Raw genomic sequence first — 20,485 nt, forward strand, 5'->3', positions numbered from 1 at the left:
TGCCAGTTCCCAAAGGGCAATGGAACACTGTCAACTGAGTTACCTCCCTCTTCTCTGAACCCTCACACAGATCCAGGAGCCCTGACAGAAAAATTTAACAGTCACTCAATCTGTAACTACAACTTACCTAGTTTTTGCTTAAAAACATTTATTAAAGAAGAAAAGAAAGATCCATCTCTGTATCTCTCCAGAGATCTAAAAGTAGAAAGAGGAAGACCAACTGTCCCCGACACCACCACGAGGGGAGCTGCAGGAAGGACTTCCAGTCTTGGGACTTGGTGGGACAGAAGTGCTCACTAGAGCAGAGGCCCCGGATCTCACATACTGGACCCCAGAAAGCAGCAAGTCCTGTGGGGACAGACACGTCTGGGTGCTGACTGGAGAACTGGAAGCTGGGAGCAATGACCCTGAAACCGTGTGGAGTCTAAAGAGACAGAGGCTGTGCGTGTGAGCCCTAGCTGCCCTTGGGCTCCAGGATCTGCTGGACATAGTTGACGACGTTGCTGTGGAGCTGGGCGGCGGTGGAGGCAAAGGTCTCCTTGGCGAGGGTCTGGGCCGTCTTGCTGCCACCCATCATGGCGTGGTACAGTGGCAGTGTGTACTTCTGCTTCCCCTGCAAGAAACACAAGCATGCACTGGTCCTCAGCAGTTCACTTGCTGGGCACGAGGGTCTGAGTGGCCACGGTCAGGCATTGGAAGGGACTTGAGGGTCATAACTGCCAGAAGGCTCCCTGACAGGTGCTGTGAATCTGGCATCTTCTCAGATGCTAGAAAAGGATCCAATCCGTGCTAACATAGGGGCATCTTGACCCACAAAACAGATGTGAGGGCTGACACAATGAGATGGCAGCTCTGGGAAGCTGGTGGTGGCTGCCGCACATAAAGCCCAGGGCCATGGACGGTCCAACTGCAGCTGGGCAACTGAAAATTCACAGGTCAAATTCACGTAACTAAGCAGCACCGTCACAGGTTCCCAAACTCCAGAAGCCCGGCAAAGGAGTCAGAGGGCTTGGAACACTAAGACACGCAGCTCCCCTGGAGAAGGGTGAGCTCTCATCTAGCCTGCCACTCCCTGCTCTGGAATCTGCCCCATATCCACTTACTCACCTCAAGCCGAAGCTGTCCCTGCCCAGTGGGGCCACTTGAGCACAGCTGGTGTCAGAGCTGCTCCCCAGCCCTGGAGTTTCCCCGAGGGCAGGGACCTAAGCTCCGGCCTCTCTGCCTTCACTCCTCATGCCTGTCCTCTGCCCACGTGCGTTTTCCCCATGACTGGACCCCGTATGAGTCTTACCCCCTCCCAGTTTTGAGTTAGCTCTGACCAGCCTCTGTCCCTCGGGCCTCACCAGCTGATCTGCACAAAGCTCCCTGCAGCCTGCAGCCTGCAGGCTTCCGTTTTTCCTCAGGACAAGGCCCCCAGGAGCCAAGCTAATACCGCAGCGATCAGCTGGGTACTCTAGAGGTCACCCGGCCTGGCCTGCAGGAGGCTGCAACGGGGCTCTGCCTGAGGGATGACTTCCAGTGAGGCCAGTTCTTGGCGGCTGCGGGAGGCCCAGCTGATGTTGGGCTGGGCAGGGGGAGTGGCCCACCTGGCTCTGCAGGAACTCCTGCACTTTCCAGAAGTCCTCCTGATGGTCATTCTTAAGGACAATCTGGCCCCATCGCAGCCGGAGCTCTGCATTCCGGGCGCTGGAGATGACGGGGTATGTCTCTCCGAGTTTCTTCACATTGCCTGGAAAAGAGGAAAACTGTGAAAGAGCAAGAGGAGGAGGAGCTTAAAACCCCATTCTTAGGCCTTTCTAAAGATAGGGGAAGGGAATTCAGAGATCCCGGCCACACCCATTCTGCTCTTTTTAGGTCATCAGCAAGGTAGGCTGAGGTGTCAAACATCTCTTACTCTCGCCACGCCACAGACTTTCTGCTCTTGTCCTATTTTCCTTCCCGGAGTAAAACACACACATTTCCCTCAAATGTTCACTCCTCTTCCTTCCTTTGTATCTTTGATTTTTGGGTGATGCTGGGGATTGAACACAGGGCCTGACACACGCCAGGGAGGTGCTTTACCACCAAGCTACACCCTGCTTCACTGTTTTTGGAGACATGGTCTCACTGAGTTGCCCAGGTTGGCCCGGAACTTTTTATCTTCCTGCCTTGGCTTCCGAGTAGCTGGGATTCCAGGTGTACACTGCCATGCCTTGCTTCCACTCTTTCTAATATTCGTTTTTAAAAATATTCCCCACTTTTTCTCTGACCGCGAAACTTGCTACATTCACCTGTGCTTTAACTTTTTTCACCCCTGGGTGAACATTATTTCTGACTGAGCAGCAACAAAGCATTAATGGTTAAGCGCTTCGGATGACTGGGTTCAAATTCCAGCCCAACTATTAGGCTGGGTGACCTATTTGTGCCTGTAGTTCATTTTGTTACCTGGAGACTAAAACCAGTCCCACCTATGTGGAGTAGTTACAGGATTAACCAACCTAAGGGATGCACAGAGTTTACAAATGGCCTGCAGAGCCAGAGGACTGAGCAATGCCAAGGTTTGTTACTTTGTCCCCTGTGGCACTTGTACATCTAATTCCTTTTGATGACACATTCTGTGCAAAGTGCCAGCCTGGTGTCACCTCCAGGCAGGATTCACAACTGTTTTTGAGCCTCCCTCTGGCTTTTGACATGAAGCCCTGTATACAAGGTGTTTCACTCAATGGTCTAAGCAATAACACAATTTTTCCTACCAGGCGGGAGAGGGGATTTCTGGAGGATCTTATCTAGGAAGTAGATCAGCTGGTAGGTCTTCCACGCAGAGATGTCCACCGCTTCAATGGCCTGCATGTCCAGCTCCTTGGTCACCCACAGCTGGGCCAGCTCTTCAGCTGGCTTCATCAGTGAGTCCCCAGGGGAAAGATCAGGCAGGAAGGGGGGCCAGCCAGGGGTATTCAGCCAGCGATCAAACTCAAAGCCTGGCAGGCAGAAGATGCTGTCAGTGTTTTCCAGCTGGGTCAAGGTCCACTTGCGCAAGAAACCTCAAACCTCTTCCTCTCTCCACCCCAAACTTTCTTCAGCACCCAGTGTCACCCACAGGGTCCTGTTAGGGTGTACCTAAGACTGTAGCAAGAAGCCTAAACTGCACTCATTTCTACTATGAAAGTGTTTTTGCCTGTAAATAGACATTATGTCATCAGAGCCACGCTGATGGAGGCTTTCTCAGCTGGAATCAAGTTCATGGTCTCTCCATCACCACAACAGCACTGTGCTTAGTGTTATGCACCCCTGTGCACCCCAAGGAAGGCTGGCCGGGTTCCCACCCTAGCTCTGCCATGACGCAGCTGGGAGACCAGGGTCATGTGACTGTCTCTCAGCACCTCCGTTTCTCTGTAAAATGGAGGCCCTGCCTTGGTTGACAGTTGTGAAGATTAAATGAGCAAATACACATTGAAATTTTGCTTGCTGCATAGTAAGCACTCAGTGATTATTAACTATCCTTAGCTACAAGGGGTCACGACCTTGAAACGAAGGCTTCCCACCAGGGCCTGACCAATCCCAGCTGCAGAGGAGCTTAATTTCACCAAACCCAGTGAGTGACTCAGGGTGCAAGGCACTGCGCAGGGCGTGCCCCGCCACAACAGGACATTCTCTCCTCTCCCTGAGGAAGCAGTGCCTCTAGAGCTGACACAGGACCACAGCAGGTCACACTGAGATCCGAAAGCAGCAGCTGCTACCCTTCACTACCTTAGGAGTCTTAGTTTGGCAGCAGCAATCAGGAAGTAAAACAGGAGAAAATGAGGCAGAGCCGGATCAGGAGAAATCTCATTCTCATGACTAGCACCAATACTGGCACCGCAGACTGATCCTAGAAGCGCCGGGTAGGTTACAGCCCGAGACCCCAAAGAAGCCATCTTTGTAGGCCAGGCCTGGGGATCTGGGTTTGCTCCCCACAGGACCCACACCTTCCAACCCGCCTTGGTCTTTCCCAGTGTGGTGAGACCCAGCTCTCCACGTTCGCCTAGAAGCCTGTGGGTCACTCCTTGCTTACCTGGAATGGAATCCACTTTCCTTTCCTTCAGCTCAGGGAAATATTCCAAGTAGAATTCCAGAAAGTCATCAGCTAAGATACTCTGGAATTTAAACTCATCCACATAGGCCTGTGGGGAGGGAGGGGCTCTTCAGCCTCGCTGGGTGTCCCTGTGAGCAGGCAGGCCCCCCCAAGTCACAGGTCTCTTCGACCCCTCACCTCTTGTGCCCCCTGCCTCCACCCTGGCACTCTGGCCCAGATGCTTTATCTGCTCCTTGTCCTTCTCCCTTCACGGAGAGGTGGCTGGCTGTACCTTGAGAAACTTGTCAAACTGGTCTTGGTCACCCACCAAGTGGGCCAGGTAGGACACAAAGCAGAACCCTTTCTCGTAGGGGGTCTCATTGTAAGTATCATCTGGGTCAACACCTGGCGGAAGGGAAGGCAGACAGACAGGACTCAGTGCGCAGTTGTACCCAATCATCTGCGCTGTTCTTCTCCAGTGTCAGATGTAGAGTAACTCCAGACTCTGGGGGCAGCCAGGCCAAGGTTTCTAGAGCCATCCTGACCTCTCCAGAGCAGGTCTAAGGAAATCTTAGAGTAACTGTGGGCCTAAGAAGAGGTCCAAGAAAGCAATTCCCCAGAGGAACTGACCCCTTATTTACTCTCGGGCTAGACTTTGCTTGGGTAGGACCCATCAAGTCTTTGGGGTGCTACTGGGGAAGGAACCCAGGGTTTTGGACATGTTAGACAAGTCCTCTAACACTCAGCTACACCCTCAGCCCCATTTTATTTATTTTATTTTGGAGACAGGGTCTGGCTGAATTGCCCAGGCTGGACTTGAATCTGTAATTTCCTGGTCTCAGCCTCTTAAGTAGCTGCAATTAAGGGTGTGTGCCACCACATCTGTCTCCTTCAATCCAAGACTGAGTGTGGGACTCAGTCTTTTCCAGCCCCTGTTGGTCATCGCCTACTTACCCCAACTCCCCTCCCAAAACATGTTATTTTCACAAGTATACTAGATGAGCACTGATTACCAGTGTACAAGAAGCTCATTTTTACAGTCTGTGGCACCAAGGGGCAAGAGCTTCCACTATACAAAAAGCTTGCATATTAGTCATACATGGAATTAACAAAAAATGTTAAAATTCTTTTGCCTTTTTTTTTTTTTGGAGACCGGCTCGTGCTGTAAAGCTCAGGCTGGCCTTGAACTCACTATGCAGCTCAGGATAGCCTCAAACTTGAGGAGATCCTCCTGCTTCGGCCTCCCAAGTGCAGGGATGATAGTTGTGCATCATCACACCTGGCAACAACAAAAGTTGCTGGAAAAGTGAAAAGCTCTCAGCTAGGAACTGACTAGGCACATGACCTGGGACAAGTTCTAAAGTCATCCAGCACTCAGTCCTACCTGCGGAAAATCAGGCTGACACTCAACAGAACCCACTGACTTGGTGATAAAAAGGGGTGGGAAAGCACCTTGTAAAGCGATAGGGACTTGGACAAACACAAAGCCACGGTCACGTCCTTAAGAAGTATGTACAACTAACCAGGGTTCCTGTCTGGCTGTCATGCTTGGGTTTGGGCAGCCTGCAGGCAGGAACAGCTACAAAGAGCCCTGGCAGGCTCCTCCCACCGGTCAAGTCCAGGTCAGGCTGACCTGGGGCTCCAGGGTTGCCTAGTGAGGCGTGAGGCAGAAGGCAGAGGGTAGCTCACCTGGCTCGATCTTCACTCGCAGCTTGTTGAGTGGGTGGTCTTCTCCGGTGATGTCCATGTGCTGCCGCAAGAGGGCCCTCCCGGTGGCGGCCTCCAAACAGGTGTAAGAAGCCCCTGGGCCAGAATCACATCATGCATGCCCAGAGTGAGCCACCAGGGGCAAGCGTGTTTTTTTTTTTTCCCCGTCAGAAGACGCCGTGCTGCCCCCTGGTGGCCTCAAGCTCCACAACACTTCGGTTCTGGGGCTGGGCGGGGCTGAGACGCCGGGTCCCTCCCTGTGATTCTGGATTTGGTTCACACTTGCTGGTCCCTCTGCGGAAGGCTGCTAACTACTGACAGTCACCTTTCTTTATCAATGGATTTTTACTTTTACATAAATTTGATCTGCCATAAAATCAGTTTTTTAAGCACACCTGTTTATTTCTGTTTATATGTAGTCTACACACCTTGTATCTGCAAAACATAACAATATTTTTAAACAAAATAATACAAAAATTTCAACTTCCACTTCACTCTTCCAGGACTTACTACTGCTCTCAGTTTTTTAAAACTTCTTGAATGGATTCTAAAGATCCTACTGCATCATGGAAACACCGAACAAGATAGGTTAAGGCAGCGCTATTGTCTTCTGCTGTGGCAAACTGGTCACCTTCCACATTTACCTTCCCCTTAACACTTGAAAAATGTCACAGCAGCAATGTGAAGAATCTTGCTATAGATTGGTCAGGATATTTAAAAAAAAAAAAAAACCTGTAAATTTCATTGTATTTGTGTAATAAAATCTTGCCTTCTTTTTCCCAAGAAGCCTGAACTCAAGCTTTAAGATGAGGGCCCTGAGGAGCAGGATGCTAAAGCAGCCTGACAAGCTCTTGGCAGCTCTGTAGGTGTTAGTACATCTTGCAAGGCCCGGGACCTAAACCAGTGTCCGGCACAGAAGACCACCGTAATTACTCATGAAGTAAGGTCACTCACAAAACCACACAGGACCCACTTTGCTGCCCCCGATCTGATCATGTCCACATCAAATGATGCTTCAGACGAAGTTCAAGTTTTCTTCTCTTTGGCAGCAAACCAAACACATGGTCAAACAGAAGTACAAATGTGCCTGCGTTCTGCATCCTTCATCCAGGAAAGATGAAGCCCACACTCGTGTGAGCGGTCAGGCACTGCTCCAGCGTCCTGTGGCAGGCGGCTGCAGCCTCTGTGCTGCTTCAAGTTTCAGGGTCCCAAGAACCACGGGAAAGGAGATGATGGGCAGAGTGAAAACAGCCTCTATTTTTAAAACTCCAAGTAAAACTTTTTATTCTGCTTGAATTTTTTTTTTAGGAAAATCATTCCAAATGGACCATGTCATTACAAAAAGCAGGGCAGAGCTCCTATAAATAAGATTTTCTTGAATATGTCATTGTTAATCACTGCACAAAGTGCTCTCTGCCCCACCTGTACTTATTCTGTAGAGAAAAATACTAGCAAAATTAATGCTCTTATTTACTGTTTGCTGTCCTGTTTGATCTTGCCAGTAAGGAAGGAGGGACCCTCTAGGTTTATAAAACATTCACTTATATCTCAAGTTACTTTCAGATTTTATCTGTTTTTAAGCTAATAGGTTTTTCATACTATATGTCAGCTTTACTGTCAGGTAAAACTTCCCCAGGTTGCAAATGAGTCCTTGCCCATGATGAATTGTTTTATATATATATATATTTTTTTTTTTTTGGTACTGGGTATCAAACCCATGACCTCAAACTTGAGGCAGGTGTTCACGCCGCTGAGCTAAATCCCCAGCCCCAACACATATATTTTTGATTCCTGTTTCCTGCTAGTGTTGTCACTGCTCTAGAAACTAATTTTATTTCATTTTTCCACTTAGAAATTACTAATGTATAAGTTCGATTCCCAGTACCAAAAATAACAATAATAATAATTACTGATGTATTGGGAAGAACTTCTGCACGAAGATTCTTTTAGGATGATACACAGTGTCAGTGGCTCAGAAGGTAGACACACTGTGTTTTGTTTAACAATGCCTCATTTCTACTTCATAAAGCCTAGTGTCCAGTGCCACTGTCCAATGCCTGCTTCACAATAAGTCTTTCTTCAGTTACCATGTGAAGCGACCATATTATAAAAGGCCTGCAGGTCACTCTGTTCAAATATAACAGCAGGTTTCAGAACCGTTCCAGGAGCAAGGGAACTTTCTCTAATAATTTGCAGGTTGATAAACCTGATTTTCCACAAAAGGGCGGTAGGTTAAGTCCAAATATTTGTTCAAAAATGCCCAAATAAGTGTTCTTTTGGTGGACAGGCCCTGTGACTCCAACCATAATCTATGAGAAGAAACGCTTTAGTCCATGAGAATCTAAGCTGGGGCTAAGAAAAAGAAATTCTTCTTTCGAGCCAGGTGTGGTGGTGCATGCCTGTAATCCCAGCATCGGGAGGCTGAGGTGGGAGGATCATTGCAAGTTCGAGACCAGCCTGGGCTACAAAGGGAGCTCAAGGCCAGCCTGAACTGCATAGAGAGACCCCATCTCAAAAAAAAAAAAAAAAGAAAAAGAAAAAAAAGAAATTCTTCTTTCACTAGCAGCGACAAGCGGAGGCTCACAGCGTCTGCTCCGTGGTGATCTGTCGCATTCCTTCTGATGGGCGGTAATAAACCCTACGCTTGATATCATGCCACAAGTGCTGTGGCCCTACTCATCTGAGGTAGTCTCATTAAAGGGTCCTGAGAACTGAGAAGTTCCAAGAACCAGTGACAACTCTCAGAAGTGATAAAAGTCAACTTTTTCAGCTACTTTTTCCTCTTGAAAGAGCGGGAAGTCTTCTTGCTTTGTAAGTGGGTCTGATAGTTCCTTCAGTTTGAGCTTTCCTAACTTTTTCCAGTAATCTTTTGCATGCTGAGTAAGACTGTGTTTTTCAGTAGCAAGAGGTGAACTTAAATATGACTTCTCAGTGCACATGTTTAAGCCTCGGCAGTTCTTTGGCACTTTGTACACTAGTACCGTGCAAATAGCATCTTGGCGGTCCTCAGGCTGCACCAGGCAGTTGGTCAGCGTTGCACAGGGCCTTGATCCTGTTGCCCTCTAGTAGGCCGAGCGTGCTACAGCAGCCTTCCATGGCTGAACAACTGGGCCCAATATCTCCACTCTGGGGGCAAAGGGGCGAGGCCCACCGGCCCATGTCTTGGCCACAGACACCGGAAGTAGCTTTTCCATCGTTTGCAGTAGAAGTGTCCTCTAAACTAGTTTTTATTTGCCTATTTTTGTCAAGCAAGAGAAGCTGGCACTTTCACAAATTTTAAAGGCATGCAAGTCTTTAAACGGAGGATGGTGAGCCAGTCAACTCTGAGCTGGGTTTCTGCACCTGCACAAGGGGCCCAACATCTGCTTTGGTATCTTACAGCCTGCAAGGACACTACATACTGGGAACTGGAGGACACAGTTGTACAAATTCTCTGGGAGGGAAGGGTCAGTAAGGACTAAAAAGCCTTTAAAATGGGAGACCCAGAAATTGTTTCAAAGATTGTATTCTTACTGAAATCATCTGAGATTCACAGAATAGATACGTAGACCAGTTTGTCAAAATACTTCAATGGAACATCGGGAACAATCTGATGATTGGAGATGGATTAAATAAATCATGAAACATACTACGTACCCAGAAAAAAATTTTTAGGGGACACTGCTGGGGATCAAATGTAAGGCCTTATGAAGCTAAGGGATCACTCCATCACTGAACTATGGGCCTGCCCCCTGGAAAATAATTTAATGATTCAAGAAAAAGTTAAGCTGAGTGTGGTGGTGTATACCTGTAGTCCCAGCACTCAGGAGGCCGAGATAGGGGAACTGCTATGAGTTCCAGGCCAGCTTGGACTACAGAGAGTTCAAGGCCTATACTACATAGCAAGACCCTGTGTCCAAAAAAAAAAAAAAGTTTTAACACTCTTTTAAACTTTAAATTACAGGTGTGGTGGCATACATCTATAATCCCAGCACTCAGGAGACTAAGGCAGGAGAATTGCCGCAAGTTTAAGACCAGTCTGGGCTACAACGTGAGTTCAAGGTCAGCCTGAACTACATACTGAGACCCTGTCTCAAAAAGACAATCCCCGAACCAAAAAATCCCAAATATCTTTAAGTTGAATGGATAAAGAAACTGGCCTTCATACAGTGCAGTCCCTCTTAGCCATAAAAGATGCATCTGAGTCATTTGGAAGAAAATGGTGCATTTTGCCATTATAATGAAGTAAATCAGAGCCAGGAGTTTAAATATCGCATGGTTTCTCTTTCATGAGAACCCCAAATATAGAGTGAAATAAAAGATAAAAGCCAGGGAGACAGACTTTTAACAAACAGGAAGGGAGTAAGATATAGAGAAGGGGAAGGGAATAAACAAGATTGTGCCCCATGTATGTGTACCAACTCCCCACAGTGAGCATTTCATTCTATACCACAAACGTGTACTAATACAAGAGAGGAACTTGAAGTCAAATAGATCTCAATCAGGTAAAACAATGAACGCATTAAATGTTATATTTTTAAAAATATCTGACACACAATGGGTTCTCATTAATGAGACACCAAAGTTTACTTTTTTTGTTTGTTTTTTGAGGCAGGGTCATACTACACAGGTTAGGCTGGTCTTGAACTCACTATGTAGCCCACACAGGCCTTGAATTCCATGGGGAGCCTCCTGCCTCAGCCTCCCTAGGCTGATATTATAGGCATGTACCATCACGCTCGGCAGGAACTTTTTTTTTAAAAGCTCACTGGGAACCAGACATGGGGCTTTGGGAAGCTACGGCAGGAAAATCGTAAATTTAAGGCGAGGATAGGCAATTTAGGGAGCTATGTCAGATTAAATTTTATTTTCATTTTTTATGGTTTTTTTTTTTCTCCTAAAATAGGGTCTCACTACGAGTGCAGGCTGGCCTTGAACTCTAGGGAATTCAGCCTTCCAAGTGCTGCAATCACAGGCATGCACCACCACACGCAACTGGCTGGCTAATTATGAATCAGTCATAAGATCATCACCATCGTAGGCTGTAGTGTGATGGCACATACCTGTGATTCCAGCTCTCAGGAGGCTGAGAGAGGAGGACTGCCATGAGTTCGAGGCCAGACAAGGCTACATAATGTGTTCAAGATGAGCCTAAATTACAGAGGAAGCCCCTGTCTCAAATAAACCTAATAGATGAATGAATGAACAAATAAACAAACCCACCAGCCATGTGGGTGAACAACCTGGAGGTCTGGCTGCTCTGGGAGAGGGAACAGGGTGTGGTGCTTCCTCTGTGAGCTCACCTGTGAGACCATTCAGGAGCTACAAGCACCTGTGATTCTACTGGCAGGCAACAGAGGGGGAACTGCCTACTTAAGAACAGCGCAGGTCTAGACCTGACCTTTCTCGGCTTCCACCTGGACACCCACCTGCGCCCTGCAACCCCAGAGGGAGACACCGGCCCGGCTGCGCAGGGTGCTGGCGGCCCAAGTGGAGCTTACCAAAGAGCACAGTGGAGATCCTCCTCTGGGCGTACATGGTGAAGCCCTCGTTGAGCCAGAACTCGCCCCAGTTAGCATTGGTGACCAAGTTCCCAAACCAGCTGTGGGAGATCTCGTGGATGATGACGTCGGCCAAGGACCGGTCCCCAGCGAGCAGGCAGGGGGTGACAAAGGTCAGACAAGGGTTCTCCATTCCTCCAAATGGGAAGGACGGTGGCATGAAGAGTAAGTCATACCTGCCGGGAAATGGGGGTCACGGAGAGGTCCCGACTCCTGCTGCAGAGCACCCCAAGTCCTGAGATGAGGAGGTGGTGATCCTGCCCCATACCGAGTCCTCCTCCTCTTTGGGGCTGCCCTCCCTGCCCTGTAAGGGGCCACTCCCTCAGGCTCAAGTCCCCACTGCTGTCCTCCTCCCTCACAGGGACACAATCAGTCACTCTGTGCACTGCAGGTTCAAAGACCAGCGAGTCTGAAGGTGACAAAGGATGGAACAGAATATGCAGGAAGGCCCAGCTGGGAGGAGAGGCCTGAGTGTTCCCCAGCTCCAAATATACTGGGCAGCTCACTTTTATCCTCAAGAACCCTCTCTGCCACCATCCCCGGGCAGTGGGCAATAGTGGCCTGGCCCCTCTCCTCCTCTTCCTTCTCTCCTTTATTTTGCAGGGTCAGGGAAATTGTGCTGTAGGAGACAGGAGGAAGAGCAAGTAGAGTGGGAAGCAGGGCCTTGACTTAGCAAAACATATCAGCTGCTGGGCGTGGTGGCACTCAACTGTAATCCTACCACTTGGGAAGCTAAGGCAAGAGGATTTCAGGGAGTCTGAGGCCAGCTCGGGACACACAGGGAGTTCAAGGCCAGCCAGTACTATACAAGACCCTGTCTCAAAAAAACAAAAAACAAACATCAGTGAATGTGATACCATACCTTCCCCAGACGTAAGGTCCAAAAAGCTTTTCTCCTGTGGCCAAGAATTCTTCTATCACCCCGCTGTACTCCTCCCTGGCGGCCTCAATCACGCAGGGCTCCGCCCACACGCGGCTCCTAAGGCCAAGGGCACAGGGAAGGCAGTGGGACGTGAAGACTACCAGTGACTGGAGCCAGACAGCACCTCTAGGCAGCCACGGAGACCAAAGCCGCGGGACCAAGCCCCACACGGGTCCCTGGGACTGCTCACTGCACGGGGAGACAGGGACCCCAGGGACCCTGCTCCTGGAGACAACAGCCTCATCTGGACAACAGGATGTAAACCTGCAGAGCACCCAGCCCACAGTGCAGTGCTGAGTGGCAGCTTCTGAGAGTGGCCTCCACTCCCCCACCCAGCCCAAGGTGTGTCTGGGGGGGTTAGGGTTAAACAAGGCAGCATCTGAAGGCCTCAACACGGCAATGCATAGTCAATGTCCCCTCCTTCCTAGGTACAGACAGATGAAAAAGGCTAACAACACAATCGCTGGAACTGAAAGGAACCATGAAAGGCAAACCTAACGATTATGTTAACGGCAAACTGCTAACTGACTTTAGTGCAATAACGGGAGAAGGTTGTATTACTTCTAAATGATCTAAAACAAATACAAAGTCCCATATTGACAAAACTCGTATAACAAAATGGTACAGAGATGTTTAATGTACACATCTGAAATTTTCATAATTATTCTGGGCATGGTGGCCCACACCTGTAAACCCAGCACTTAGGGAGGCTGAGTCAGGAAGACCGCTAGGAGTTTGAGGCCAGCCTGAGCTATATAGTGACCACCTTGTTTCAAAAAAAAAGAACATTCCTTTACTTACCTATTTTCTTGTCTATTGGAACGATGACATTCTTTAGGTTACCTATGCTCAGGCCTATTAAGAAAGGGATACCGCCCAGTCTATCTTTTTTTCTTTTGAGATGTGTAGTCCAGGCAGGCCTTGACTTCACAATCCTCCTGCCTCAGCCTCCCAAGTGCTGGGATAACAGGTCTGGGCCACCATACCCAGCTACACCTTGTTTTTCATGTTTCATGATTGGCACTGTGGAGTAATTTTTTATTTTTTAAAAGAAACAATGCGTGTTGTAAGCAGATCATGCCAGTGGAGTCCCATCTATTTCGCTATCTGATACATGGGAACAAGGTTCGAAATACCAGCAGTGTTACTGGCACAGCGACCAAGTCTCAGGCTTGTGATGACCTTGGACAGGACACCCCCTCTTCAGGAGCTGAGCAGGGACCAAAACAGGGCCACGAAAAGGGTCTTAGCTCTGCGCTCCAACCTTTGGCCACTTTGCAACAGGACTAAACGCAGTGGCAGATTATGTGACAGCCAAAGAAATCCTGTCCTAGTCAAAGTTCTTGTCTCGGAAACCACAGGAAGTCTCTTTTTCATCACTCAATGTAATGAGCTGTTGAAGCTGGAGACTGATCACATAGGGGGATAAAGCAAGCCCAGTCCTGAAAACTCAGAGAGCTCCAAACAAGCCAGGTAAACAAGCTGCTCCAGCACCAAGAAGGCAAGGGGCCCCTGCCAGTCAGGCAAACAAGAAGCTATACAGTGGGGTTGAAATTGACATCTTCCTCTCTGGTATAGAAATAAATGTGCTACCCTGGCTGAGCAGCTCCTTTTCCCCCATCTGGAGACAGGGCTCCACCTGGCCCTGGCCCTCTAGCGGTGGCTGCAACTAAATCCATCCAGTGGTTTCAGAGAGGTACCCTCTCCCTGTAAGTTTAGATTCCTACATCTGGAGCAGACAAAAGGAGTCTCTTTCCTTTTTACAGGGTAAAGCTGTGAATTTCCAGGAATTAAGCACTAGAAAAAAATGAGATTTGGTATAAAGTTCTCTTTTTTATTGTTTGTCTTTTTGAGACCGGGTCTCGCTATGCAGTTCAGGATGGCCTTGAGCTCACTTTGTAGCCCAGGCTGGTCCTTGAACTCGCAGCGATCCTCTTGCCTCAGCCTCCGGAGTGCTGGGATTACAGGCATGAGCCGCCACAACCAGCTGGTATATAAAGTTTTCAAAAAAGTAAATATAGCTGCTAAAAGGGCTGTTAGAACTCAAAAGATACTTATCAAGCTCAGTCTTCTAAAACTGTCACCTAAACCCCCAAAGTAATTCAGCAAGGTGGCCCAGGGGAGGGTCACTGCCAGCAGGACCAATGAGCTCAAGCCCAGAGGCAGAATTCAAACTCATTTCCCACCTCCTACTCCTCCTCAGTCCTTTGCCTCTGGGCCCTTTTGTTTCCTACCTGGGTCCAACTTCTGCCGAAACCAGATCTCCAACAGCCAAGGCTATCAGATAGGAAGGGACAGGCTGGCACATCTGGAAGAAGAATTTGTTTGGCCCTCTCTGCTCCCAAGTGCTTGCGCTCATCACAGCTGTGAAGCCGTCTGGGACCTGGCAATAAAGAAAGCTTAGGTTTCCCCAAGAGGCCCCCAAGGACCAGCCCAAGGGAAAGCACAGCCAGCAGCCTGCTCGTGAAAGGTCACACCTGAGTGTCTGTCTTGCCGTGCACAAAGGCTTTGAGAAACTACACCTGTACTAGCTGGGTGTGGTGCTGCAGGGCTATAATCCCAACACCTGAGAGGCTGAGGCAGGAGGATTACAGGAAGTTCAGGACCAACCTGGGCTACACAGTGAGTTTAAGGCCAGCCTGAATGACATAGTGAGACCTTAAAAAAAGAAAGAAAAAAATAATCCAGGAACGAAACCTGTACCAAACAGATAGGATTTGGAAGGCTACATAAAATTTCCAGAAGTAGAAGAATTTAAAAGAAAATCTTATAGAGGTATCACTGGAAGGACATAATCTCATTGAGACATATATTTATACAAATACCATCTATAAAAGTATATACATGTATATATGCAGTTGCTTTGCTTTGTTTAGATGGGGGTCTTACTATGTTGTCCAAGTGGGGCTCATTCTCCCTGCCCCAGCCTCCCCCAGTGGCCAGGGTTCTATGTACATATGCCACTGTCCCTGGATGGAATTATACTCCCATCCCAAGGGCAGGTGCCCATCCCTAGCTTCCTCACCTCAATAAGCGCAGAGTATCTGTATTTCACGGCAGGAGTGTCAAAGCAAGGGAAGAAGGCCCGGTTCAGAACAGCTTGACCCTGGGTGTAGACAAAGGGCTTCTCTTTCCCCGCTGTCTGCTCAGGAGCCAACCAGCAAACCTGTAGAAACAGCACAGAACTCAGAACTGCCATCCCCATGTGAGTTTGGGCCAGTGGGATTGGGAGCTGGGCTGGCATGGGAAATTTTCAGAGGATTCTCTCTTTTTTTGGGGGAGGGGAGAGTTCTTTTTGAGGCAAGGTCTCCAGATTGGCCTCCAAGTCATGCTATCCTCCTGCCTCAGCCTCCCGGGTGCTGGGATTACAGGCATGAGCCACCATGCCCAGCTTTCCATGAACTCTTAAGCCAAGGGAAAAATCTGAAGGATTATAATAAACTTAGTTTTACTCACAGCAAAAGGAGATGACTTATAACACTGGGATGGGAGGAGGGTCAGCACCAAATACCATTTAGAATTTAGAAATAGACTAGATCATTCCAGGAAAGTGTCACAGGTGAAGCAAAAAAACCTTTCTGGTTGGGTCATCCAAGGTGAGCAGTGTCAGATTAAAAAGGGAAAAGACATTTTTTCTCTTTTTTCAGTTTATTTGAGACAGGCTGGCCTTAAATTCACTACATAGGGCCAGGGATATAGCCAACTCAGTGGCACAGTATCTGCCTGGTCATGAGTTCAATCCCTGATACAAAATAAAGAAAAAGAAAATTTCACTATGTATCATGGGCTGGCTTGAATTTGCAGTAATCTTCCTGCCTCAGCTTCTCTAGCACTGAATTACAGGAATGAATCGCTAGAAAAAGCCATTCCTAAGGAGCAGGCAGCCACTGGAGTGAGGGCCTCAGGGGATGCAAGCATGGAAATGCTTGACAGGTTCTAGAAACAGTGCAGTGGGGGCAGGCCTGGGCAGGTTATAATGAGGGCTTCTGAATATAGAGGCTTTTTTTTTTTTTAAATAGGAAAATATATTGGAGAAAAATGATAAGGAATAGGAGTAGGGGAATGGGGACTAGGAAGAGCTCCTGAGAAACAGGAGTGTCCTAAATGGCTTGCCCCTAAGACCTATTTTGATGTATAAGGAAGCTACACTGGGATTTTGGGTCTTTTTGTTTTGTCTTGTGACAGGATCTCACTATACAGTTCAGGCTGTAGAGCCCAGTCAGGCCGCAAACTCCAGCAATCCTTCTGTCTCAGCTACCAAGTGCTAGGATTACAGGCATGTGACACCATGCCCAGCAATTGGATCATTCTTTGCTTGACTTTTTGTGTATAAAAAAGAATCAGTTGCTTTCAACAAAGACAGTATAGTATTAGGGGAACGGCAACTTTGCAATAGAGAAACCTGCCAAACTACAGCACAGTGACTGAGGTCAATACCTATAGACAGATATCATACTGACAGCTAGGTGTGGTGGTGTAGGCCTATATTCCTAGCACTTGGGAGGCTGAGGCCGGAGAATCACAGAGTTTGAAGCCAACCTGGCTTACACAGTGAGTTTAAGGCCAGCCTCAACTGCATAGTGAGACCCTGTCTCAAAAAAAAAAATCAAGCATGAATCCCTCCATCAAAATTCCTTATCATCATCCTTGTCTGAGTTCCCATTGCTTTTAATTTTAATGCAGAAAGACAATACATGCTCTATAGAGAAAGGCAGTAGTGACTAAGACCTTTCATTAGAGAGGTGGCAGTGACAGTGGGAGGAGCACATGCCCCGACACCTGCCACCAACTCACACACAAGAACTACTGCTGTTCGAGTGGAGGTGCCACTTTCAGCAGGCAAATTTAGGGAGGGTTTAATTTCTCTATTCATTCTGTTTAATTTCTAGTTCCTGTCAAAAAAGTGGGCACCAATAATATAGCAACTAAGACATTTACAGATATTTTCTGCTGGCCTCGGAGGCTGGTCTGCATCATATGCTTTATATAGACTTTGATTTTTCAAACAAGTTCTATTTTCATTTTTCTAACAAGTTCCATCACAAGATTGCTTATTCCTCCCACAGCTGAAGATGGAAAAGGGAACTGCTCTTTGGATCACTTATTTTTAAATGTTTCTGGTTCTGACAGACGTAGTGACACACACATCTGGGATCCCAACACCCACGAGGATCACTGTCAGTTCAAGGGTGATCTGGGCTACATAAGTAAGTTCAAGCCTCTACTTTATAGCTAGACTCTCGTCTCGAAAAAAGAAAAAAATTTAACAGTGAAATATTGGTGCACATGTCTGTAATTCCACGTCTGGGGAGGCTGAGGCAGGAGGATCACCGTGAGTTGGAGACCAGCCAGAACTAGACAGGGGAGACCCTGTCTAAAAAAAAGTCAAAAAACCAAACCAAAACAAACATTTAAGAGTTAGCCAACAGTGAGGAGGCCAAGGTATTACAAAGCCTAGAATACTTTGATTTTACTTGTCTACTCTTACTCAAATTCTAATCAAATCCAAGACTTCCTAAGAGAAAACGAAAGTACTGACCCGGGCCTCAGGGTCAGTCTGCGGAACTGTAAGAGCATACAGAATAAAGGACCGAGTCAGCACCTAGGTAGTCAGCCAACACTGTCCAGGACCCATAAAGCAGATCAAAGTAACTGCTCATCGGGGCCCTGCTCTCCAAAGTTCCGCGGCTGCCTTAAGTCGAGCGTGGGACAATTCCTCATCCAGAAAGCTGCGCGGGACCGAGTAGAGGGGTGCGAGCCAGGGCAAGGTGGGGGACCCAGACCAGAAAGGAGAGCGGGGTAGATGCCCGGGCAGTAGGGATGGGGCCTGGAGGGAGCCCAGGCTGCAGTTCAGGGGGCGCTGCGGGGGAGCTGAGTGGCCTGGGGGAGTTAAAGGGACTCTGGGAAAGGGTGGAGGCCCTTAACCCCGGGGCAGGGTGAGCGAGGCTGGGGCCGGAAGGGCGGGCAGGAAGCGGCGGCCAGGGCCAGGCGCACTCACCCCGGGTCCCTCCCCGACACGGTAGCTGAGCTCCAGCTGGAAGCGCTCGGCGGCGCGGCAGAGCTGCGGGAGGGCCACGCACAGGACCTCGCCATAGTGTGAGAATGGCCGCGTGTGGAAGGCCACAGGCTCTTCGGACGGCTCCTCCGCGTCGGGTCGCTCCCGCCGCAGAGTGGCCGCCTTCACCTCGAGGCACGGGTGCGAGTCGAGCCGCAGCTCGGCGGCGCCCTCAGGCAGCAGACAGCGCAGCTCCAGCACCGCCTTGCCGCTCAGCCCCCGGCTCCCTGGGCCGGGTCCCGGCGGCCCGAACTCGATCCGCAGGTCTAGGTGCAAGTGGAGTATCTCGAATGCCCGGAAGCTGGAGGCCGAGGCCACGTCCACCGCCTGCGCCGAGTGCAACGGTCGCCGCGTTGCGCTAAAGCCGCCGGTCGGAGGCCCGCAGCCGGCCATGGCCCAGCTCTCCGGATCGCCGGGACTGCTTGCCGGGCTTAGCCTGGGGCGGAAGCCCCGCCCCCAAAGAAGCCCCGCCCCCAAAGAAGCCCCGCCCAGCCGCTAAGGACACGAGGTCAAGGCCCCGCCCCCCCCAGTCCCGTCCCCGCTGCCCTACAGCCCGGCTCTTTTACCCTCACGAGGGTAGCTCAGTACTTTGCCCACCGGTGCGATGTATCTTACTGAGTTGTTACCAAAGTCCCCGCGGGAATCTCCTCTCTGCTGACCTCTCCTGATTTCTGCGCTTCCAGACAGACAGCCGGATATGGGTACCTGATCTCCGGATTGGAAGTTCAAAGCCTCACTGCACTGGGCCAATTGTTAGGCTTATGGATGTCATCTCGGGCAAATTGTCCAAGAAACATGACTCTTTCCGAGCCTCTTTCTGTGGAATAGGAGTCCTAATGCCTCCCTATCTCGCTTGGTAACTGTGAGAATCATATCCAACAGTGTCTGGCACACTTGGTCAATAGCAAAACCCTCTAGAGCTGCAAGGGCTTCCTTAGTAGACTCAGGCTCCTCTTCAGGAACTTCAGGACGTTGGGCTTCCCATTCCCGCGGGAAAGATGCGGAGTCAGCCTTGAAGTTGGCTGTTCATCGCAGTCGCTTCTGTCGCCCCTGCACTAGGGTACAGACTACTGAGCCAGCAACATCACTACACTCTTTCTCTTCTATACCAGTAGACATTAACAGCATTTCTGTGAACAGGGGCCAAGCAGTTGTTTTTACCGAGCAGTTAGAAAATCAAATTTTAAAAAAATAACAATGGGTTTTTTTTCACGAACAGAAACAATATCCTATTATATGCATCCTTTGTTGGTTTTATAGTGTTGAAACATTTTACGAAATGATTGTGTTGAATGATTTTTAAAATTTCATATAAATGTTACCTTTTTTGGCTTTTTTCTCAGCACACACTTCTATGTGTCTATAGTACTGGGGATTGAACCAAGGCCTTTCCATTGAGGTATAGGCCCCAGAATTTTTTCTTTTTGAGACAGGATCTTGCTAAGTTATTATGTTGTCCAAGCTGGACTCAAACTTGCAATCCTCCTGCCTTAGCATCCATCCCAAAGTGATGGAATTGTTGGCCTCCAGGCCCAGTTCAGGTTTCTATATAATGCTAAGTACACATACCTTAAAGTCTGCTCTCTGATGGGCTGCACTTAGGCTAAGTAACTACTGTACATCAGCAGTTAGGCAGAGTGCTAGGAATACAACCGGAATGAGCCTGGCGGAGATGTTGAGGTGTTCACAGTCTGGCACACCCGAGAAGACTGGCCATGCCCATGCCATGTGCTGTGTGGGATCTGGAAAGGTGTTCTGGGAGAAGAGAAGAGGGAGGGACAGGCTTGTCTTCCCATCAGTTATTGCTGGAGGAAGTGAATGTTGCCCATGGCTGTATGGTAAAAACAGTTTTGGGGTTAGATGCTTCTTTTTGCTGTGACAAAAGGGTTAAAGTTCTCTTGTAACATAAATCTTCCCATCGTGAACTGGTCAGTCATGAAGCTCGGCACTAATGAGGACTAAAAACAGCCCACAATATAAAAGTAAATACAAAGATCATACTTTCCTTCCCTGAGCAGATGCTTTATCTTTCCCAGAAAGGTTGAAACACACAGACCTCCTTTTGTAAGTCTGAAGAGCCTTTGCAAGGCCCAAGTCCCAGGCCTTGATACCTTGCAACTTTGATGTTCCACTTTAGTTACAACATAGGTGTCCTTGAAGGAGGAACAAAGGACAGGATGCCCTAGAAATTCTGTTTCTAAGATATCTACATCTGCCAACTCAGACTGTTT

The 20,485-nt window shown here is 48.7% G+C and overlaps 1 protein-coding gene and 1 pseudogene across 1 annotated transcript; both read right to left on the minus strand.

The window, feature by feature from the left end:
- Positions 1 to 128: 128 nt before the first annotated feature.
- On the minus strand, positions 129 to 18,698 carry Rnpep (arginyl aminopeptidase). The gene is made up of 11 exons (XM_003474690.5): positions 18,198 to 18,698; positions 15,225 to 15,365; positions 14,434 to 14,582; positions 12,140 to 12,256; positions 11,218 to 11,453; positions 5,720 to 5,833; positions 4,323 to 4,435; positions 4,031 to 4,139; positions 2,733 to 2,957; positions 1,587 to 1,729; positions 129 to 613 (listed from the first exon to the last, which is right to left on the minus strand). The coding sequence occupies exons 1-11, from the start codon at positions 18,645 to 18,647 to the stop codon at positions 455 to 457; spliced, it is 1,956 nt and encodes a 651-aa protein (XP_003474738.1). The 5' UTR covers positions 18,648 to 18,698; the 3' UTR covers positions 129 to 454.
- LOC101788055 (uncharacterized protein C3orf38-like) lies at positions 6,115 to 11,211 on the minus strand (annotated as a pseudogene).
- Positions 18,699 to 20,485: the final 1,787 nt, after the last annotated feature.

This window comes from Cavia porcellus, unplaced genomic scaffold (genome assembly GCF_034190915.1).
Source record: "Cavia porcellus strain 051 isolate PalLab524CR breed Dunkin Hartley unplaced genomic scaffold, mCavPor4.1 scaffold_29, whole genome shotgun sequence".
Classification (NCBI taxonomy): Eukaryota; Metazoa; Chordata; class Mammalia; order Rodentia; family Caviidae; genus Cavia; species Cavia porcellus.